General features: G+C 38.6%; 1 protein-coding gene across 1 annotated transcript in view; it reads right to left on the reverse strand.

The window, feature by feature from the left end:
* TTC39B (tetratricopeptide repeat domain 39B) overlaps positions 1-25115 on the reverse strand; it is a 72239-nt gene that overhangs the window by 25286 nt on the left and 21838 nt on the right. Inside the window, exon 2 of the mRNA XM_063422250.1 lies at positions 21047-21081. Coding sequence (XP_063278320.1) covers positions 21047-21081 — 35 coding nt within the window. The remainder of the gene's footprint in view (positions 1-21046; positions 21082-25115) is intronic.

The following is a 25115-nucleotide window of genomic DNA, read 5'->3' on the forward strand; positions in this document are numbered from 1 at the left end:
AAAGTTTTTCAAGAAGGTAAAAAAAAAGTGGGAGGAAAGTGGGGGAGGGAAATTTCCCTTCCTTTAAATACCAAATTGGCAATGCTTGTCTTTAGTGGCAAAATAAAAAAAACACCACCACATCAGTAACTGAAGTTCATATCCACTAGACAGCAAGAATGAGTTTTTATTTTATCATACTTGCACACCACAATTATTTTGTGACTAGCACTGAAGCAGTGGCCTGTTCCAAGTCTCTTCCTCTTCCCATACAAATGCCAGAGTCCATTCTAAGGTGAGTGGAATCTTCAGAATTACAGAGGACAAATGGCTCTTTTGGTCCTCTGCTGGCATAATTACTAACTTTGTGGTGGGACAAGAGCTCTTTCAACTATGGGAAAAGAAAAACCCCATGGCAGTGTTCTGTTACACAGAGTATGGAGAATATGAACTGAAGTCTCATCTGAAGTCAAGAGAGGGAAGAAAGAGCAAGCAAGACATGTAAGAATCACTTGTGTTCATAAAACAATCTGAGAGAAGGCAGATCACTGGTAACAGCAGGTAATTTAACAACTGATGACTGCTTTATACTCTATACTATAATTTCAAAGTATTTGTGCTCAGCCTCAAAAGTGCGCAAAATGTTCCTACCCTGCAACCAGAAACTGCTGGAACTTCCCCTGGATGGAAAATCTAATCTTTATTTCTCTTAACACAACCATGGACATGATAGCATTTTAGCTGCAGGTGTGGACAGTTTGCCATCAGGCTCCCAAATCCCATCATACCAGGAGCTCAAGCATCACCACATACCAGTACATATCAGTATTTGCAAAATGATTCCATAAATGAGGGTCTTTAAACAGCCTGGCATGACAAAGCTGTGTTTTCCCAGTTAAATGGGTAAGCAGCAGATCGCTCCAGCACCTGGCTCACATTTTTTCCCTCTATTACAGACTAGTTCCCCTGACGCTGCCTATATGAGACCAAAGTCTGCAGACAAGCAAACAGTATTCCTTAAGTTATTGTATTTACTGTTCCCTGCATCAAGCATACTTATGAAATTACTCTGTCACTTCAGATATAAAACTTGGGAAGCTAGTTTTCTCAAACTGTGATTTCTGGTAAGTGGATCATAGTCTCTACCAGAGAATTCCTCATTCCTGTTTCATTACTCTTCATATACATTTTCTACTGTTTTCCTACATCCTGCAGCAGAGGCACTTAACCGGAAGGATTCACTTCAACTCAAATTGATAGCTTGATACCAGAATAGTCAGAAGAAAGGAGTACACTCACTCAGAAGCAACTTGGCTATCTTTGCTGGTATTTCTATGCAGACGCTCAGAATAAGCACATTTCCTCTTCTACTCCCAAAACATCACAAAACAATTTCTACAGCAAGTTACCAGACTGACAAACAGTTCAGCCAGTAATGCTGACTCACACTCTATTTATGAGTCATGTTGTTTTCCTTCTATCTTTTTTTTTTCCCCTACCTCCACATAGTTTTCCTGGAATGGACAGGAACTTTATACATTTTAGCACACTGGATGAGCATATCCTTTAATTTATCCCAGAGCAGATTAGATTAACACTACTTCAGTGATATTACTATGGATTTTACACCTGGTGTTGTGGTTTAACCTCAGCTGACAGCCAAGCTCCATGCAGCCACTCACTCACTTCCTCACCAGCAGGATCAGGGAGAGAACTGGAAGGGTGAAAGCTGGAAAACTCATGGGTTGAGATAAAGACAGTTTAATAGGGAAAGCAAAAGCCACACACAGTAGAACAAAACCAGGAACTAATTCACTGCTTCCCATGGGCAGGCAGGTATTTCGCCACCCCCAGGAGAGCAGGGCCCCCCAGTCACTGGTAACAGTGACTTGAGAAGACAAATGCCATCACTACAAATATCCACTTTTCCTCCTTCTTCCCCCAAGTTTATATACTGAGCATGGTATCATATGGTATGGAATATCCCTCTGGGGCCCAGTTGAGTCACCTCCCCCTGCTGTGTGTCTTCCCAATCTCTCACATACACGCAGTCTCCTTGCACGTGTGACTACATGAAAAGCAGAAAAGGCCTTGCCTGTGTGTAAGTCCTGACTGGCAGTAACAAAAACATCTCCATATTACCAACCCTTTGTTCAGTACAAATCCAAAATACAACCCCATTCCAGCCACTGCGTAGAAGGTTAACTCTACCCTATTCAAAGCTAACACTTATCCACCCCTTATTCCACACCCTTTATGCCACATCAAGTTTCACGCTTCCCAATATCCCAATATCCCATTCCCTACTTATGCTGATAGATATACAGACAGACATTCCCCTAGTCCAGGGAACATCTCTGTCAAATCAACCTAAAATATCCAACAAAAAAGTTTGTTGAATCCATGCAGTCTCTGACTTTGGCCTTCACCCTTGCTTATAGCTTTCCAACCACACAGCACCACAACTTCACAGCCCAGATGGGTTCACCCCTAGACTGCCAGTCATTCTGCTTCCATTGCTGCCACCACACCCACAGGGCCACCATCCCTGAATCAGTACAGAGGTAAAGAAAAAAAAAAAAAAAGAAAAAGAAAAAGAAAAGAAAAAGAAAAAGAAAAAAAAAAAAAGAAAAAGAAAAAGAAAAAGAAAAAGAAAAAAGAAAAAAAAAAAAGCATTGGCCATTTCTCTCCTTCAGCAACATCTAAGGCCAACTGGATGATTTCATGTCTGCATATTGACTCAATTCATGTTCTGCTCCAGAGAACATGAATTTCTGTGACTTGTCACAGGGGACTCCATACCTCCATACAGCTGCTTTCCCACGAGACAGCAGGATTCATCAGTAAACAAGGCATACTGCTTCTCAGTTTCTGGGAATTTATTATATAGTGGGACCTCTTCAGCACAAGCCTGGTGACATTCCAAAAATCTTTGCCTTCTGGCCAGTCCATGATTAATTCTAAGTTTCCTGGATGACAAGGGTTTCCTGTCCAAACTCTTTATGTGATCAGTGCAACCCCTTTACTCCATGTAGCATCTGCTGCATGATAATCTGCTGCTGCCTTTGAGAATCCAATTCAATGCAGGTAGCTGTGGTGCCAGAAGCTGTGTTTCAGTACCACCCATCTCTGAAGCAGCTCAGACACTTTGAAAACTGCCAGAATCTCCTTTTCAGTTAAGAGTAGAGTGGGCTTCAGATCCTCTGTATGATCAGCTCCAAAAACCTAGAGGTCAGCCTCAGGACTCCCCTAGTGCTTTCTCCCAGAAGCTCCAGGCAGGTCCATTCTCTGCAGCTGCAATAAAAAGCACTTTTTTTACATCTTGCTCTGTTCAGACTGGCCTGCAGGCTACAGCATAAAGTATTTCCTATGTGATTTGTTCAATGGCTTGTTGCTGCTCAGGAGGCTATTTGAAAACATTCTTCTTCCAGGTCACTTGATAGGGCTTACAAGCTTGCAAATAGAAACTTGCATTCTCCAAAATTCCACAATACTGAAAAAATCTTGTCTTTTCCTTGTTAGTTGGTGGAGACATCACTGTTAATGTTAATAACAACCATTAGGATCTGACACTGTCCATCTTTACATTTGATTCCTAAAAGCTGGATCTCTTGTGCAGGTTCCTTTACCTTATTCAGTTTTATGGCCAAAATAGCTTTTAAAAGGATTTGATTATTTGCTTCCTTTGCTCAAAAACTTCTGCTGTTCTTCCACACAAAATGGTATCACTAACACACAGCAAGTGTTCCAGAGCTTCACCTTGTCCCAGTCTTCATCAGTCTGTGGCAGATGATACAGATGTGTCTTTCCCACTGGCAGTCAATTCCAGCTACTATGGACACAGCTCCAAACAAAAGCAAACAAAAAACCTGCACTTTGCTGCCAAAGGGATTGATAAAAACACAACAGCAGTATCAACTGTGGCACCACATGGCTGCCTTTGAACTCCAGTTCATAGGAGAGTTCCAGTATGTCCAGTAGACCAGTCTCAGAGGGATGCTGCAACTTCATTCAGGCCACAACAGTTTACTGTACGCCTCCACTCTCCACTGGACTTTCATACTAGCCATATGGGGCTGTTCAAGAGTAAGCAGGTCTTGCTGGCCACTCCTTGGCTCTCTAAGTGACAAATTAGTTTATAACTGGGATTGACAGAGTCTAGATTGTGAGACACCGCTTCTGGTGCACTGCTGTGGTGGCAGTTGGCACCTGCTGTTCCTCACCCCCAGAACAAACGGGACATCTGAAATTTCCTCCATCTACAGGGCAAGTATACTGAAAGCCCACCAACAGCCTTTAGAATCCTTGCGATACCCTCTCCTGAGATAGTCTATGCCAAGGATGAATGGAGCCTCTGCTCCTGTCAACTTCTGCCACTCATGTCAGTCAAGCTAGCCTCCACCTCCAATACAGTCAGCTGTTTGGATACCTCTGTCACTTCAGAAATCCAAATGGATTCCATCCCTATGTAGCTTGGTGACATTAGGGTACACTGCTGAAGCCTTGTACTCTTGTGGGGCTGCTGTGCCAGGCCATCAAATCCACACACTGCAATAAACCTCGTTATTTCTCTCTTCCCCCCAGGTAGAGGCAGGGCCCCTCTAATACTGGTCACATTGTTCCCCACTAATATCTTGCAAAAATGGACTAGTACTTCTCTCCATAAAATCAGTAGTTTGATCACACCATTCAATCTGCCTGAAAAACTGCTCACAGGAGACTGGAGCAGCAACTTTCCTCGAAAAACTTCCAGTTATGGTTGGTCCTCCCTGCAACTCCTGCACCAGTGCATCTAGAATCGAGGTGTTCCCATCCATCCCACTTCCTTCTATCATCTCCAAGGTCACGCAGGTAAAACCGTAGGGTACCCCATGGTGTCTACCTTCTATATCCTCTCTCTTGAGGAAGAGATACCTGCTGTCAGTTACTGAAATACAAGCCCACACAGATGGGCAGTATGACATATTCCCTCTGAACTTCTGGAGCTTCTGAGCCAGTTCTTGAGTTAGCTTCTCCACAGATGCTATGACGGAAGAAGGAATACTCTTGCCTATTTTTTTTATTATTTTTCATATGGTTTTCATATTACCTGAGTTGCAAAATTGCACCAACTGCTGTTAGTGGTGCATCATCTGTCCAAATTACTGTTTTCAAGGGATTTCATGTGCCCTTGCTGCACTCCATAGAAATTTCTGCCACATGGGTAATTGACACAAGATGTGGTCTGGATCCGTGGGGACCTAGGCATTGTCCACATCAAAATACTTCATTTCTTTAACAGTTAATTCCTTTAGGAATTGAGTCACTTTCCCTACTGCAGTCCTTCTGCCTAAATTACATGGAATATAATCTTTACAGGGATACCTTTCCCCCTTAATAAGAACTGCCTCTAGAGACTAAAGATTCATGTGTTTTCCCCCATTGCTTTGTCAATATCTGGGTCCTTAGCAAGTGATCTCAGCCTGGCTTCCTTACCCCCTCATTCCACACTGCTGGCTCCATTGTCCCACCAGCACCCTTGTCCCGCCAGGCAGTAATACAATCATGGATGACTGCTGAAATCTTTTTGTGTCTCCCAGAGCTCACTCAGTCCTGTGATCACCTTGATAACTGCTCTGAAAAATCGCCCTTGTGATGGTTCTGCTTCATCATCTTCACTCTCCTTGTCCTTGACATTTTTGCTAAAGCGTTTTGACTGGGTGATTTTCATGTACATTCCTTCTGGGTCTGTGCAGGGGCCACTGACACCAGCCCATGCTGATTCTCTGCTTTAGTGGTTTCAGTGGCAGTGCCACCACCTGTGAGAGTGGAGAAGTCAAAGTGTCTTTCAGGTGGCTGGAGCAGCTGCAAGGCCTGTTGTCATCTCACTGTCATAGTTAGAGACCTTCTTTTCCTCCTGCAGGTACTAAGCAGTGTTGAACACCGTGACAGAACAATTTTTTTTCAGTATTTTACTAGTTTTTCTGGATTCTGCACTTGTTCAGGAGTAAGGTGCAAGCACACTGAAGGAGCTCACTGCCCTAGATGCTGGCCCATACAACCCCAGCCACTGCCATTCTGAATTATCCAGCTTTTGGGCAGATCCCTGAGTAATGTTATTAGCTATTTGTCTGATCTTAAACAAGACCTGAACCACATGCAACAATATGCTGGCTCCTAGCAAAAAAACCCAGGCTGGTTTCAAGGGCAGTCAGAAGATTTACTACTGTCAAAATTTTAGTCAAAAATTTACTACTGTAACCAGCCTGGAAGACTCCTTTCAGGGAGTTGTAGAGAATACTGATACTGTCACTATACAGAATATTTATATACCTCTTGAAGTAGATCTTTGCCTCTGCAGCAATGAATTGATGCAAGAAAACTCAATATTGAACTGTTTATGCTCTACCATATCAAAAAGAGTAACTATCTCGTTATCAGTTTTAAAGCATCAGCCACGATGCAACTTCTCAATGGCAAGTAACAGTTGATCCTCAGTAGAATCTATTCCATAGTTCCATTTGCTTGGCTAGAAGGGTCTGGGTATTTTTGTACACTGCTCTCCTCAACTTTACTGATCCCTTGGAGTGTCCAAGAACAGTGGTCATTTAAAATCTTTTCACTTGATAGGATCTCTCTTCCCCTCCCTCCATGTGTCAGGGAGACTATGCACAGCCCCACACTACGCTTCTTTCACACATGTGGCCTTGTGCTGTGTACTTCTGTCCATGCTCAGCATAAAATAAACTCAAATCAGCCCTGTGAGGGCTGGAATCCACTGTCTCCTTGGAAGACCTTCTCCCAGCCAACATCAAAAGCTGTACTGAAACTACAGTATCAAAGGTCACGGTTTACATATCACGGAGATATTACTAAATCATCACTTCGTCTTAATGTCTTGCATGGCTTTACATTGCCAAAATGCACTTGATGGCCTCTTGTCTGGCTTTACTATATAGCAAAGATCCAAAACAGTAGAAAAACTGTCACCACCACATTACTACTCTTTTTTTTAGATTCAACTGACCCAGACACCTTGTATTACTATAGCAAATGTCTTTTCCAGGCATTCTTCTTTTTGCTGTGTTTTAATTTTAAACTATGCTTCAGATTAGAAGTATGTCACTAGGACAAGAATACTAACATTCTTGACTCTAACATTTGAAAATCATACACTAAGAAAAAGGAAGTTGTTAAGGAATAGGTTCTTTGTTGTTGATATCTGTCAGTCTTCAAACATTCAAACACTGGAAATCCTGTCATAATCTACTGTTACTTCAGTCTCAGTGAAGTGGAAAGAGTCATACTATGGCAGAGACTGTTTTACAGAGCTAGGCTTTCTTTCTGCCTACCTCTGTAAAATACTAGTACAAATCCCATATCTCTTTTTTCCTTTTTATCGTTCATCAACATGTGTCAATTCCTCTTGTGATTCAACAACATCTTGCTTCTGTAAGGAGTCATATTTTTTCAATAAACTTTAAGCAGAAAAGGCAAACTGTGTCTCTGTCTGTGGGTAACAGGAAACGTCTCTACCACGTTTATTTAAGGAAACACTAGTGAAGTATGGTTGTTAGTACATATTTAATGTTCCTCCAAATAGAGGGCAGTCTCTTATGCATGAAAAGCTTACAGGATTGCTTATCTCCTCATGACAAATTTTTGATGTTTTGTCCTTGAAATACCTGTTCTAAGGCTGCACTTATTGTTTCTATATGCACAGCTAGCAACTACAAAGATTTGAACTGTCCAACAGGAACTACTTTCACATTAAGACTACCATACATCTGTGTATTCATTGTATCTGAGCAACCACACAGAAAACTCAGATATTCCTTCTGCCAACGGTAAATATTTTTTCAAATAACTTTCTTCATGTTTTGAAAGCATTGGACTCCTCATCACTAAGTTTGTAATCTGAAAAGAAAAATTGCTTTTGCACTTTATCCCTCTCATCCATCACTCATACACGAGCTAACAGTAATACTCCTGTTTTCTGTCTAGTGCTGTGCCAAAATTTAGCTTCAGTCACTCCTTAAGGGACAGTATTATCTGCTATCACTTTTATTAGTTATTTGTACAGATGAAGTGGCAACACAATTCATCAAACAGAAGGTGAGGTACTTGTAGGAGTACTACCTACCTACTACAGAGCGGTGGGTTGCACTAGTTCTCACGGCAAATGCCCACCAAGAGCATCATGAAATGAAGCAAAATAACTTGTTGCAAAATCCTACGGAGATACTCTGTTAGGCCTGCATTTTATGTTCTAGAGTGTTTAGTGAAGGATGGCTGAAGGTAATACAATCCATTGACATACAGGAAATGGATTAAAAAATGGTTCAAAAAAGCAAATGGAAATAGCTTTTTAGTTGTGTTGGAGTTTTTTATACAAGAGATTACTTTTAAATCTCCCAAGTGAGAGACTTCTGCATGATTTGGTTTAAAAGAAATGTGAGCAGAAATGCATGACCTTCAGGAACTACTACTGCACCAAGCCTGAAGCTAAGGAACTATCATGAAGGTGTGTTACTCTGAGGGAGTACTCACATATGCAAGAAACTGCACACACACCTCAATCCCACACTATGCTAGAGTTGGCACATGTCTTTCAGTATCTTGTTGGACTGAACAAGTTGATACAGGATTCAACCTCTGAAGGGCCATCAGGCAAGCCTCATGAAGCTGACTTTTTTTCTTTCACCTATAGGCATGCTAGGCATACCTCTCATCCAGAGAATAATTCAGAAATGCACAATCAAATTGAGTAACCTGTCTCACAGTTGAACAATCCTTGGTGCTAAGTTATTAAAGCATATTACATCCTTGACACTAAAAGGATCACAATATTTTTAAGTGGCCAATGACATCCAGTTTATGAACAAAAAAGACTCTTGAACCTTTTGTGTTAAAGTAATCTTGAAGAAATATGAGATCACATGATCAGTATTTTTTAAATGAAAACAGAAAAACTGTTGCAAACTCTTTTACTGTTTAATCTAAAACTCTGTCTTCAATACCATTTATAATCATACAACAGAAAAATGGCTAAATGCCATAAGAAAAAAAACCTTAAGGAATACCACTAGGCATTTGAAATTATTTGCAATCTATATAAAGCAATTCCTATGCTAGGCTATTACCATTGATACAGAAAGTCTGAAAACTTCAGCCAACTGGTCAGTATAGTAAACAGTAATTTATTTTACCCATGTCATACCTCCACACCAAATTCTGCATTCATGATGCACACATCCCTTTTTATGAGAGGCATGAATTTTAGGTAAATAAATATTTGTGGTAAGCACTGAAAAAAATTTGCCAATGCAAGGCAGATTTTATTCCTTTGAAGGCTCACTGTCTTCACTGTTTCAGAACTTCACCAATGCATGCAATATTCTGTATGCTGAACATTTTTTTTAAAAAACACAATTGGCAGCAAAACTATGCAATGCTGTGCTAGCCAAATTTGCAAACAGACAGAAATTACTTAAAAGCTCACAATAATAAAATGCATTCAACATCAGGCATTTTTTTTAAAGAAAGAAACAAATATAACAATAAGAAGAAAAACAAACAACCCAAACAAACAACAAACAAACAAACAAAACACACACACAAAACAAAAAAACCAACCAAACAAAAACAAAAACAAAAAACCAACCAACCAAACAAACAAACAAACCGAAAAAACCCCACAACCACAAAACACAACCACACAAAAAAACAGAAAACACACAACTGACGAACACTCCCTGAATGGTCATTTTGTTTAAATTACATTAGGTTACATAGCTTGGTATTCAGGCAAAACCACCAGGGTAACACACTTATTTTCACTTCCTCCTCCCTTAGGACTTCCTAACACTGTATTTCATATCTTATTCTACAGCAGAGAGAGACAAACAGCATTGCTCTTACCCAAGCCCTTCCTTGGTACTAGCTTCCATTTGAATTTTTGGAGACACCTATTCACCCACAGAGCTGGTAGTACCACATGATGCAAACACCATAGTAGAAAGCAATTCAGATCAGCGTTGCACCTTCCTCCTCAACACTACCTGACTATGAGCAGCATTTAGCCAGATGGTTGTAAATCTGTGCCAGTGAATTTCTGGATCATTGCTGCAATACCAATGGATCTGCCAATACCATCCTTTGAATGAACAAGCCAATTCACCACTAAGGCGTTTTCCTTTCCTTTAATAGCAGTGGTGGGGGGGGTGTTGCTTCATTGTGTTGGGGTTTTGTTTATTGGGTTAGGATTTTCTAAATTATTTCTTCTCCCTCGGTTTACAGCTGCGGCAGAAAACATGATGCAGAGCAAAAAGAAACAGGAGCTAGCTGATATTACATATTTGTATACATAAAGAGAAACCACTGAAAACTATTTTTCAAAAGGATCAGCTGTGGAAAAGAAGTTGGAGCTCTCAGAAAAACAGTGAGAAGTGAGGAGATAACTGAGGGAGAACAAATGAGGTACCTGCTCCTATTTGAAAACCAACCATTATTAAAATAATATGCACCAAAATGAGGTGAGAATGACTTTACGGTTTTTATCTATACTTCAGCATTGTCGAAAAAAAGGTCAAGCTGATAGCTTTTCATAGACTGCCAGAATTTCAGTAAGAGAGATTTTTAATTGATCCATTTCTATACATTAACAGGTATAATGTTACATGTAATGTAACAAAAAGGCAAGGGCAAGGATAGCAAATACAGTTCTGTCTTACAGACCAGAAGCTGGGGGCAGGGGAAACGTATTTTGCTCATATTTTGAGAAAAATGTTTGTTCTCTCTTTCTTTTTAGAGCTAGAAGTTCCATTCTTAGCTCTTCTAAACTAAACAGATTTACCTCCAGGTGACAATGTTCTATTTTAAGAGTTACTACTGCTCATAGCAGCAGAAATATTTGTAATGCTGTCTCACAAATGAAATGCATTAAAAGACCATCAAACAAACAAAAACTTTCTATACAAACAAAAAATCTTTCTTAGAAGTCTCATCTGATCTTGAAATTTACATGTCAGATCACCATGTATCAGGAGAAAATAATGCTTATTTGCTTTACATTCTGAATGTAAATTTTGTTCGTAATCTCCAACTTAAGAGAGCATACACTGGATTGCCTCCTAGTCAGAAAGCAGCCCAGCAACCACAGTGCTGCCTCATGAGAATCTAACAATTGACTACAAGAAAGTGATCAAGAGGTTTAGCTTCCAGATATTTTAATGACTGAGGGGGCAGGGAGAGATAATGAGATAAGGAACTTGCCTAGTGGCCTGTCTTATTTAAAAGATGGATTTTGCTTACCTACGTATCTATTATTAATGCAGCATCTGAACACCACAAGAAAATACTGATTGGTGTATCCTCACATTTTACTCTGCAGATGCAACAAAGCAACAGAATAAGTTTCAAGGAAAAAAATCTAGGCAAAGCTGACCATCTGCTTGAATCTCAGGTGCCACAGGATATAGTGCCAAGGTGAAGCTCATCTTGCTGGCTTACCATCAATCCACCATTGCCAACAGTCTACTACCCTGAAAATAACACAGGCTACATTTCTAGCCACTTTACTATCTTATTTGTATTTTTGAAAAGAAACATGAGCATAGCCAAATGTTTCCATTTTTGACTGATCACTATTCGTATTCAGTAAGTCAATAACCAATTTCTTTCAAGTCAGGTGTTTTTATCATCCAACAAAGATCAGCAACTTTATCTGATGCCAAGTTCTTAAGTTCAACAGCAGATTGCACTGCACATAGACCGAAAGGGAGACCCAAATTTCCCATAAGGACTCAGCCATAATGTGAAAGCAAGACATTCCAACTCCTTAGGTTACTATTTACCCACCTAAATAGGCATACACATATGTCTGATCACTAAAATGGTTACGAAATAATCCTATTTAAGCATATCAAGCCACTCCAGCATGAATCTGACACAACATATACGTAAGCTTAAAAACTGCCAGAAAAACAATCAAATCACAAGTATTTAGAATTGACCACAGTCTGACTGAGAAGGCAGAAAAATTAAGTAAATGCCAGTATGGTTTGCAGGTAGAGAAATTCTGATTTACATTGACTTATTCTGTTCAACACTAATGGGAATACACAGCCATGTAAAAGGTTATCAGATTTATTTAATGGAACTCAGTGGTTAGATGGCATTTTTAGATGTAAGTTTTAACATGAGATCATTGCAGATAAAATGAGAATTTACTATGTTTGAATACTGCTCATCAGACTAATAGTTTATACCAAATAATCAGGCTGAGGTCAATGCATACAATATGGTGTACAAAAACGATCACCTGAATATTGCAGAGGGCGATACTGCGAAAACTTCACATACACCATGTAGATAAATACAAATAGATTTTCACAAAAAAAACCATGTAATTTTGATCTGTTCAACATTTCTGCTAGAAACTAGGTCTAAATAAGGCATGCTGACAACAAAATAGGTTGAGAAAGAACCTCCTTGAAGAGCTAGCATATATGAATAATAGTGACAGCTCACTGGCAGTTTTACATGAAATGAATAAAAATTTAACTTATCTTGCTACGAAAAAAAGAAAAAATAACTCATGCTGCAAGTAGGACACTAGATCAGGCCAGATGTTTATAGGACTAACACTGCGTCACACAAATATTGGCCCAGATCCAAAGAGACAATTAGGACACCATGATCCTAGCAAGACACTCTGCCTAAACTTCAAACCAATTTACTTGAATTTATTACATAGTGAACTTACAGCCTATGCTGGAGGTATTCTGAAATAACTAAAGTCTCTAAAAGAACACTGCATTATACTTAACATTTAATACCTTGAAAGCTGCACTGCACTGCATTCCATGAAATAAATTATTTATGTTTAAGTAAAAAATTATATAACCTGAAATGGTTAAATCAGCACAGCTACCAGGAGCAGAAGACATAGTCTATAAATGGCAAAAGTAGCTGTAAGTCTGATACTGTTCTTAAATTGCCACATTTTAAAGAATGACATCCCAAAATACACACCTTGCAGTGTTCTACAACCTACAATATCTGAGCTGATTAAGCACTGACATCAGCAGAGAAGCTTCTACTCTCTAAAAGCATTGTTCACCACTGCAAAGTGCAGAAGAGAAACAATTTCATAATCCCATTGTGAATATATCATTTTCCCTTTATTTTCAAGGAAACCTATAGAAAAAAACAATGTTGTAGTTTGACATACATTCCAAACCAAATTTTCACAGACAAAATTCCATAAATCTTACTAGCACATTCATGATTTCAAGGACTAGTAGGCAGAGATAATATACTTACAGGATTAATTCAGTTAACTTCAGGTATGTAAATAGAGTCCTTGTGTAAAAATAAGTGCTGCTTCTTTCACTCTTTTCCCACCGTGCGCACACACACGCAAAAAAAAAAAAAAAAAAAGGAGCAAACAGGCAAAGAAAAGAATAAAGAGAGAAGTGATTCTGTTTTATTTCTCAATATCCATGAGGTTTTATTAATGAGTTATCAAGCAAAAAGAATAAAAGTTTCCATGCCAGCAGCTGGCAACAGAAGCACTCTCCATAGCCGAATTCAAAAGAAATGTCAGTGAGAGTGGCAGCAGCTACAGTCAATGCTGGAAGCTGATGCCTCTGCAGGAAGAGGATGCTGGGAGATTCTCCCAATCTGTGCTGCAGCCTAATTCTAATCCATCACTCCTAACTGCAAGGGGAAAATGGAGACATGAGGAATGCAAAGTAATTTATATTTAAAGACAAAAAAGGGGCCAGTCACATTAGTATTTCCTGAATATTAAAAAAAAAAAAAAAAAAAAAAAAAAAAAAAAAAAAAAAAAAAAAAGCGCCACAATTAAAAGTCAGACAGAAAAGGAAAAGTATGCTAATGACATTGCAGTAAAGTATGTTAAAGCAACTGCAGGAAAACTAGACCAAATACATGAGAGTTGATAGCAAGCAACACTGAAGAAAAATAACTGTATCTCATGTTTAATTTTCTGTATTTGACAGTACTCAAACATCACTTTTTTTTAATTAACCCTTTGACTGTTTTTCCACCCAGAAATCCAAATTTTTAGGTAGAGTTCCAGAACCAAAACAAATCACTAACGCAGAGAGCTGTTAATAAACAGTTCTCTTCATCAATATCAGCTGCAATAGAAGAAAGCAGGAGTCCAAACAAAACAGCTACAACATAGATAGTTTCATCCCCTGGATCTAATCTCTCTAGATGAGGTATGATGAAAGCTCAGTACACAGAAGCTAGGCAGCGGAAAATTAAAATATGTCTTCCACTATTACCTTCAAAAGGTATTCTTTAAAGCTGTAGCAACTGGGCTAATAGTACCTATTTCTAGCTATGTTTACTGTTATGAACAGATTTACTTGCAAAAATCTCTCAAACAAGTCTTTTAAACCAAAATGCAGGAAAACACAGGTTTGCATTTACTTATTTCAGGTGCGTGCTGAGTAGTATCAGCAGTAACACTTCAATTTATTTAAACAATTTACTTTTGTTAAAACATTCTTATTTGTAACATATTGGGAAAGAATTGCACAGAATTTCCTACAACATCTGTGGGAAGGGCTATGATCAGGTAAAAAAATTTTCATGAATCTTGTAAACCCTTCAAAGAGATGAGATTGACACCTGTAATTTATGGACAACAGCACCTTTAAAATCAGGACATTCTACCTTTTCCATAAAACTTGACCCAGTAGCGTTAAAGGTCAAGGAGTTCAGAGATATATAGTTCTCTACCATGTAATATGAAGTTGTGCTTATGCATATTGTCAGTTAATAAACTAACAATATTAGGGGCATTGGAAAACAATATTAGGGACAAAGGAAAAATTGCCAGGATTTCTGTGACCTTGCCAATACATGAAGAGTAGACAAGTTTGAGTCAAGGTTATCCAGTCACATAGATGTCAACTCAGTTTCCCCAAAAACCATACTGTGTTCTGTTTTTAACACAGCATAAGTTTCAGACAGTCCACATTTGATGGCTCAGAAACTATTTTCTAGAAAAAGCTGAGTGAGTTAGGAGAACATTTCCACAAAGCTGACAAAAACAAGCTTTCTGTCTGCAAGTATCAACGCATGCTCAAAAGTTTTTCCCTGGACTGACTTAAAGGAAAATTAACTAATCTACTAAACTGACTACACCTTCCACTTAGACTGATTCCCAAAACACTCTGTGACAGCATTTAATCATTAGATAAGGGGAAGGGGTGAACATGACATAACCAAATCAAACTACTGAAACAACACTACAAAAAACCAGGATTCTTTCTGTTGTTGTTTGATAGCTTAAAATAAACATACAGGCAAATCTGGGTTTCAATCTGTTTTCCTTACTTTGCAACATCTGACTAATGTATTATTCATCAACGAATTAAAACTCATCTTTCCATTTTCTTATCTAAACCACTTACATCTTAATGGTTGTACCACCAAACCAAAAGTCTACATCACTTTCCAAGTCTCAGAAGTTATTCAGACAAGGCAATTCTTGAGCTGCAGGGCTACAAATAGTGTTATGCAGTGTCCTGGTTTAGGACAAATTAGGGGAGGATCTCCACAACTCCCTCCCCCACCACCGGGTTCGGGAGGAATTTCCTCAGAGGAAAAGTGGAAAAAATTTGTTTATTAAGAAACAACAAAAAAACACTCCCCAACACAAGAAAAACAGTCCGAGATGACAACAAGTGTTTTCACCAGTGAAATAAGAGAGGGTGAGGGGAGGGTGCCAAAGCTTTTCTCAGGTGCAGACTCCAGGGGGGTTTCCTTGATGTTCCCGAATCAGGGCCCGAAGCAGGTCCGATGTCTTCAGGGAAGGGGAGGAAGGAAAGAAGGGGAAAAACAAAAGCAGAAAAATGGCAAAAAGCAAGCAAAAAAGCAGAAAGCAAGAGAGCAAAGCCAGCAAAGCAGCCTAAAGCTAGCAGCAAGCAAGCCAAAAGCAAGCAGCCGGGGGACAGGCTCAGCTATAGACAAAACAGAGAACATGGGAACAGAAACACATGATTTGGGATACAAAGCATGAAAATATCCTGTCACCCCAGGACATGCAGTCTTTACTAAAGCACAGAACAAACATTACTTTCCTGAAAGAAATTTAAAGAAAGAAAACACTGATGTGATCGTGCATGCCAGCATAAAATCAAGATTCCAACACGATACTTAAATAAATTCCAGAAGTCTCCAAAAAGCCCCACACCTAGTATGATGTGAGTTTAAAGCCATGGTGTTAAGTAATTTGTAATGAAAGAACAAGCCACAGAGCAGCGAAGAAATATTTAGGCTCAGTTAAGACAGATCTCTTTTGGTGAACACGGGATAACAAAAACATGCTGTGATATCTTTCTGTGCACCAGCCTTTCAGCAAAGGTTGCAAAAAGAATAACAAGGTGTGGAAAATATGCAGAATTTTGGACACTTCCATGTACAATGTCTCTGAAATGGTTTGTTTGGCTTTGGGTCTTTACCTCCTCTCTAAGGAGCTATGAACACACATGGAAATGCACATTTCAAAGTGAACAGAAGATACCCATATGAACAATAGCACAATGTGGCCTGAAGTCTTCTACTGAAATACAAACACAGAGAAATCTTACAGCACAGGGAAAAGGTGTAGTGGCAATAAACATATGTTAGGATTGACATAATTATTGCCCAATGAAAACCTCTCCAAGTTATCAATTTATAATCTTTGAACTGTTTGGGGTGGGAAAAGATCAGAGAGATTAGGCTGCTGTATCACTATTGCCGTTTCAAATCCTGAAACTTACAATATAAAGTAGCTACTGTGTCATATTTTATATTTATGCAGCTATGAAAATACTATCTTCTAGACACAGAAACTGCCTTTACTGGATTTTTTTCCACTAACCTTGAGGGTCAAACATAAGAAAATAAAATTTTGATAATTTAAATTGTCACAGCTGCTTCTCACCATCTCAAGACAATGTCAGAACGTGAGTTTAAACTTGTGAAGGCAGGAACTCTTCCTAAAAGTTATTGGCTTCCTGAATTAAAATTTGAGTTTAGAGCCATTTCCTTAAATGTTCAATTTTGTTCACTGACAAAACACTCGCATGTGCAGGTGTAACTGAAATCTTAACTACACATCTAAGATTACAAGGATAACCTGCTCTAACTTCCTTAAACACTTCTGGCCCTTAATCCATCAACCCAGTAATACCACACAGAGCTGCTTTGGTAGGATCAAGGATTAACAGTACACAGCTTCGGGTAGGCAAAGAAAATGCAAAAGAGAATCAATGAAGTATGCCTCTTTTTGTGAAAGTGATAAAGACAAAAAATCCTGAGTTCCATTCTTGATCAAAAATAATCTATCTGCTTTGCTTCTAGAATACAAGCTCCCACTTTTTCAATGCTTCATGTTTTAAATGTGTTTAAATGAGATCTCACTATCTTTCCAATGATGACATAAATTAGGGTCTGGTGTCTGAAATTTCTGTATAAATAGCACAACATGAAGACTTCCTCTGCATATGAGCTGCTTGCAGCAGTCAGGCAGACTACTCTGTTTCTCCACAAAGACAACTACAAAATATCTTCTATAAACATACCGACACAGCATCACAACACAGCTCCTCTAAATGCTGCTATTCATTTGCATAAACCTCTGATACTGGGGTACTAAATAAAGGCACTATCTTTGCCTTTACCTCAAAGAGAAAGACTGCATGGCAATGTAAGTAGTTTTTGCATGGACAAATGTAACTTGATGCTTCCTTACTCCTTTCAGATACAGATGACATTTTAAGGAACAGTATGTAAAATGAGATGGACAGAAATACCAACAGAATTAATATTTCATACATGTTCTAAACAAATTGAGAACTTTAGAGGATATAATACATACAGAAATCAAAATAGCAGTGGCAAGGTCAGTGCATGCTAAAGGTTAATACCATGATGCTTAAAAACTGTTGAGAACTCAAACCACTTTCATTCTAGTTGTAAAGCCAAAGACAATATCATTTAGAAAATTACACTCTGGCAACAGAAAACATGAACATCTGCATTCTACAAAAAAAATTTTCAGAATAATTTGAGTAAAAATTAAGGTAGCAGAAATATATTGAAAGAATTCAAAGAAGTAGAAAATTATCTTCTTTAGTAAGAAGATAAAGTTATAGTTTTTTCACAGTAAGAATTGGGTATTGATGAGGTATTTTTAGCAAGCATTAAATAAAAGAATAAACCACACAGAAATCTGTTCCATATACGTATGTTTTTGAACCTGTGGATGCTTGGCAGGCATTAGGTAACTTTGTCAAACACATCCACACAGCCTAAATCTTGGAAGCAGACACTCCAGTGGAAAAATGGTAAAAAAGCAGTCTACCACCACAAAGTTTCTTGGCAGAGGCTTCAATTTCCACAACACAAATCACAGTTTATCTCCAGTTACTCAGTTGCTTTTTCAACAGAGTATGCCAGTCAAACTGATTCTGAGTTAACACAAGCAAGTAATGGTGAATTTACTTTGACATATATTCCACCTATTATCCTCGGAAGGTTGAAGATGTTCTATCTAACACTACTACCAAACCAACACTTTCAAAACTCAGTTACTTTTGTTGGCAGAGAAGACATTAAACGCTAGTGCTTGTTTTAAGTAAAATGGAGAGTGACCTACTCCAATAGCCTTTCTTCAGCTTTAGCACCAGTGAACAAAATTTACAGTAAATAACTCTACTTAAAGGTTTCTTCATGTTTCTACAAAGCAAGTACTTTGTGATCATTACGTGGTTTAGAGTTGCTGTTTGTATCTACAGTAGCTACCATGAGCAGAAGATGACAAAGGAGTCTAGATACAGAACCTGATACATTTAAACCACTGAAGCAAACACTGATTTCGCCCTGGGCCTGTCCTCAGATATGACAGCCAGCACATGAGATTTAGAGAAGGATTTTAGCATATTAAGGTAACTCACTGCCTTTTCAACATCTAACCTGCACAATCTGGTATCTATAAGTATGCAATAATATGTAAAGAATGAAGCCAGTTGAAGTCAAGTTGGAATAGCAAAACTGTTCACTAGCATCTACCGGTGCAAAATACAGAGCCATGTTACTGTGTACATATTTTACACTAAGAATTGCAGAGTGGTGTACGAAATACTACGAAGATCTGGTTGTTACACGTTCCTTCCCAGGTCTCTAAACCAACATGATGATCTGAGAGAATCTGAACCCAAACTGATCTCAAAAGTAAACATGAGTATTTGTTGACACAACTCCTTATAAAAAAGGTCCATTTCAGTTACATTCAATTAGATATAACTAACTGCAACAAAGCACTCAAACCAATGACAAGCATATCATCACAGAGCTCTAACAATGTCACCTTCCTATCCAAAATAAGGGAAAATGAAACACTGACACAGAGAAACTATGAAAGTGAATGTTATCAGCAGCAAAATCAAAAAAATAGAGACAGCTTCCCAGAAGCTTAAACCTCTGGCCATCCATTGTTTCAATACAGTAATGAAAAAAACTACAATTAATTCTCTATTAATAGATAAAGAAAGGTTAGGAACAACCATTATGGCATTAGATTTACAAAAGGCTTTCCCTCAGGCAAACTACTAGCATCATCTGAAAACGACAATCAAAACATTTCAAGAAAGATTAGACTGAAGACTTTCACAAAACATTCCAAGACTTTTTTCAGTTCCTTAGGCACATTTTTTAAATAGCCATATCTTTGAAAGGATTTGAGAAAGCAGAGTCTAGCCCAGTGAAGAATCTTGCCCAGATACAAAAAGAATATACACATTCACTATGCTCAATATGATTTTAAGTAACAACATAATTTTTTGTTCCATTAATATTCTCTCTATCATCTTTCATTTACTCTTCTATATCATGCTTATTACAGATGGAAGCAATACCAGCCAGAATAAACTGACATCCTAACTTCTGCTATAAAAAGGGTACCCATAAGACAACCATGAACACAGAAGAGACACTCAGGAAGAACAAAACATGCTCTGCATGGCAAAAATAAACAACCATGCCTAGCTCAGACATCAATAGAAAACAACAAAACCACTTTGTTATAGAAGGAATGAATATTGGATAAATATTCTCACACAGTATTTCAAAGTTACTCTTGTCCTTGTCCCAGGGGGAAACAGTGGCCAAAGAGATAGGTTACCCAGTCAAACACAAACTGATAGGCAGCCAAAGGAATAATAAGCAATCATTAACACGAAGAATTCTCAACTTGAACATATCAGGTTCTTGTTTCCTTCTGAGTGTCAGGAAACAATGTTTAATTTTCTCAGTTCTACACAGATCAGACCTTACTACTCTACGTAAGATACAAACAGAGGGCCTGGGAAATCTGTAAAATACAATTTGCCAAGATCCTGGATGTTTTGGCCACGAAGTTCAGGCCAAACCTACTGCTGGGTCTAGAAGTGTTTTAGCAATCTGAGGATATCAGCACAAGTCCCCTTCTCATGTGTTTTATGGCACAAAAAATGCAATAAAATCCTAGAGAAAAACTAAAAACACTTACAAACAGCATAATGTGTTTTCATCACAGTTTAAGAGAGTTGTGGCTTTGGCATGAGATCTTACACCCAAGAAGTTAATGTATCTCACGTCATTAGGGGAAAACATCTGTGCAGCAGTGTATATATATATATATATATATATATATCTATTTCCATTTGAAAATCTTACTTAGATGGTCTTGCATGTTGTGTGATCCCAAGTTTTTCTAATAATGTTAAGCGACCATTTTTTCACTACGCAAAAAAGTCTAGAGCTGTTGGTATGTAACTTAGTTACTGGATTTCCTATTTTTAATTCTTTACAATTTTCATATTTGTTGACAAATATTTCATCATATATATCAACCTAATTACACTTCTGTTTCTCAACTCTTGAGGACTTCAACTGTTCTGAAAAACATGAATGTAGTCAGTGCATATAAAATTATGGTTCCATGGAATGGTGTGCACTCAGTATTCCAATTCTGTATAAGGAGTTTTTTAAAAACACACATTTAAAAAATTCTACTTACACGGGGATGTTTTCATAGGCATCTTCAAAGTTTTCCTGCAAAAGAAAAAAAAAGATTTTAATCTGATATGTATATGTTTGTATTACAGCAGAAATGTACCATTACCAGATAGCAATTATTTCTGCAACAGAAATAATTATCAGAATATTCACAGTCTACTGACTGTTTGCTAAGATTTGACTGCAAATCATTATACAGAGAGATTTCCTATGGGCATACTACATCAGACTTCAGCTAAAGATCTTTTCCTTTTTAGATTCTAAACTTCCACCATGTAAATCACAGAAGGCAATACAGGTTTATACCTGAGGAGTTTGTGCAGCACTTGTGATGCATTTGGGATGCACTAGCTGAACAGTGTATCTACACATGAAACCAAAGGTGTTCTGTGCATGTACCTGATATGCAGGTTGGCCAGAGTACCTACAAGAGGTCTGGAACGCATGACAGATAGCACACACATACAGCCAGCTCACACATTAAAAGCAGTTACAGCTTAGTCCAGAAATCTAGAAGTTGTTCCTTTCCACCTAGATTCAAAGCTCTTTCAACCTAGGTTCAAATTTTGAAATAAAAGAAGAAATGCACAAATATAAAAATGAGCAGAACAGCTCAGCTTAAGGATAATTTATTTCTGTGTCTAGTTTCCAAAATTGGGCTCTAGAAGTGGGCAAACAGCCCTCCCTCACATACCCCTCTCCATCTCGCACTTTCCAGCCTCTGGCAACTCCAGAAATTCCACGCCTAAATACAGTTTGGCTATCTTGTGATTTTCAGTAGATCTCTGTTCCAAACACCAGTTTGGTTTCCTCAATCCCATGCAGACTTTGTTTTACACATGAATAAGGAATTTCATGAGCCTAACACTACAAAATACGAATTTTTATTTTAACCCAGCTCCAACTACCTTTGTTTAACAATTCTGAGCTTTATTTATTCAAAACCAGTAAAGAATCAATTCATACTTGCTCTCCTTGACAGTTAATTTTGAAAGTTTTTGTAACATCATCCAATTCATCTCTCTTCTGAGCCAAAGACTGCTACCTTTTCAGTCACTCTTCAAACAGAAACTATTTCCTACTTGTAACTGTGCTTTCTGTTCTTTCCTTAAGAAAAACGAGAAGTATGATGGAGCAGATTTTTAGCATATCCTAGGAAGATACCTGGAGGAGACTGACCTCCACTTCCATACAACCCTTTTCAGTAGATAGTCTTAAGATCTCTCTGCAGTCTTCTTTTCTCCAGGCTAAACACCCCCAGCTCGCTCAGCCCCTCCTCACAGGATTTGTGCTCCACACCCTTCACCAGTTCCATTGTCCTTCTCTGGACACCCCACAGCACCTCACTGTCTGTCTTGGAATGAGGGGCCTAAAGAATTTCAAGAATGGTCTCATCAATGCCAAGTACAGCAGAAACTTAAAAGAACTCAGAAAAAGCCAGTTAAATGATCCTCCTGATCTGAGGAGAACTGGCATTTCAAAAAGCTGAATAGAAACCAACAGGAACATCCTGAACAGAAATTCTGTTACCCATGTCTCACCCCAGATTGATAGAAGTCACCAGTCTTTTATTAAACTCCTCCTAAAGACTAATTGCCTCCTTGAGACACTTCTGGAGACAAGAGAAGAAATTCAGCGGAATAAACAAGAAAAACACAGCTTTTTGAGCACAATTCCATTTCCCCTAAGAGAACAAACTTGAAAAGCAAAAGTCAAGGTACTTTTAACTGTCAGGTACTCAATAAAGAATAGTAATGACTGGAAGTTCACATGAAAAAAAAATCTGTGACATGAATCTTTTGCAGGCTCTTTCAAACCTTCATACAAGAGCAGCACCTACACACAGGAAGAAATAGAAAATTTGCATTCTATCTAGGTAAATGCCTCCTTTGCCTGGTGGCTTCTGAATTTTGATTCCTGTCATTCGCACTGGTCAAATGGCTGTCCAAACATTTAAAAGGATGAAGTACAACCTTAGTGTTTTTTCCCAAACACCAAGGCATAGGGAATAGACACAGCCCCTCAAGGGACTCCTCGAAGGTGCTAAAATCAGCATCATTGAAGGCTGTTTCAATGTAAAAAACAACAACAACAACAGAAGAAAAAAACAACCAACAAAACAACAAAAAATTAAAAACCCAATCCATGGTTTTTTTCTGAAGTTTCCCATGTTTTCCTATTCCCACTGCAAAATGGGTATTATTCTAATATCCATGCAAAATGGGTATTAGAAAGTGTTGTGGGTTATGTAACCAAAAAAATGTTTATTATATTTTTCCATCTGTTGAAACCAGTTGGGGAGATGTTTTCTTTATCTCTTGTATGACCCATTCCTCATAACTCTAGGGGGAAGGGGCAGGTATCTTCTGTTAATGGGCCAGGTGGTAAAACCAGGTGGAGCAATGTCCCTCTTCTCTTCCATGATCCATCCTCCCTCCAGAGGGATACCTGCTTTTAATGGGCCATTAAGGCTCACCAGTGACTGACACATTGCATCCTCCCATTGTGAGATGCTCCACCCAGTGGGGAGGAGCCAACCATTCCCACCTGGATAAAAACTGAGACCCAGGGACACCAAGGCAGCCTGTGTTCCACTGGATTCCCAGAGGAAGACTGGACCCATCTCACCACCACTAGACCCTTCTACAGGATCGTCTCTACTCTAACAGAACCACATCTGTCATGCCAGGAAGATTTATTTGGACTGCTTCCAACACCCTGACACCTTGGGTGTCAGGTGGTACTTCTGACTCTGTCAGGGTTTTCTAGGATTTTTGTTTGTTTGCTTTTGTACTACTATATTTGTATTTTTAATATTCCTAGTAAAGAACTGTTATTCCTATTCCCAAATCTTTGCCTGAAAGCCTTTAATTGCAAAATTACAGTAACTAGGAGGGAGTGGGTTTTTCTCCATTCCAAGGGAAACTTCAGTTTTCCCTGGCAGACACCTGTCTTCCCAAACCAAGACAGAAAGCATTCAAATTAGTATCTTGGTCCCATTTCCACAGACTTAGACAAGTTTGCAGCTGACTCTACAGACTCTCAGAAAAAAGCTGGAGGCAGAAGAAGAGAAACCCAGTCATTTTCTGCTCCATTCCATGCCCATTACAACAAAAAAGTGACATCAACCTCAGGTGTAAAGAAAAGGACTGCAACAGAGATAACAAGAATAGCTCCTCCCTGATCAAGTTCTAGGGGTGATCACATTCCTATCACAAAACAATTAACTTTAAAAGTACTCAGAACATAATTCACTTTTTTTCCAGTAGTCTGGTAAAATCTACTTGTAAATTAAGCCTGTTAAACAAAAAAAAGTGAGTGAAGTTTACATATAACACACAGCATCTTAAAGGCCTAAGGCCCTACTTAATATACAAATGTGTACAGGTACACATATAATATACGTCAATACAAAAAACAAAATCAAGTGATTGATACAGTTGGTCTGTTCTTCAGAGTACAGAGCATGACCAAATGAACATTCTTGTGCAATTAAAGCCTAGTAAGGTTTTTATTTTCAAGTGCTCATTCCAGCACCACAGGTTGCCGATGACAGAGCTGAGATGCCACAACAGTTTCCCAAGGTGCTTTTTCATGTCAGTCTGCAGCAAAGCAGGCTATTTAATGCAAAGGAAGTGTTTTTACTTAGCACCAATGAAGGACATCGTCAGGCATTGGCCACAGCAAGTTCCTTCAAGACTGAATGTGACCCCCACACTTGAGCACAGAACACCTTTTCCATTATTTACATGGCTGAACAGACTCCATTCATTTCCTTCACCTGATCCAGGTCTGTCCTGCAGCAGGTCCTAAAGTTGCCAAGTCCATACTTGGACTCCAGTATGTCCAAGTTATAATGGTGTCCTGTCCACAGGACATGCATAAGCAGAAATCTTCCAGAAATATGATCTTTAGTTAAACCCACAAAAAGGACAACCCGACCTTCTACTCAGGAAAAGAAACACATGAACACATAAGCTAGTACCACGAGAAACAGTTAACAGCTATCTCACTAACTACAATGCTGATTAATGCTGCAATTCACAGATTTTTAGTGCACTTTTTCCAGG

This window comes from Prinia subflava, chromosome Z, assembly GCF_021018805.1.
Source record: "Prinia subflava isolate CZ2003 ecotype Zambia chromosome Z, Cam_Psub_1.2, whole genome shotgun sequence".
Classification (NCBI taxonomy): Eukaryota; Metazoa; Chordata; class Aves; order Passeriformes; family Cisticolidae; genus Prinia; species Prinia subflava.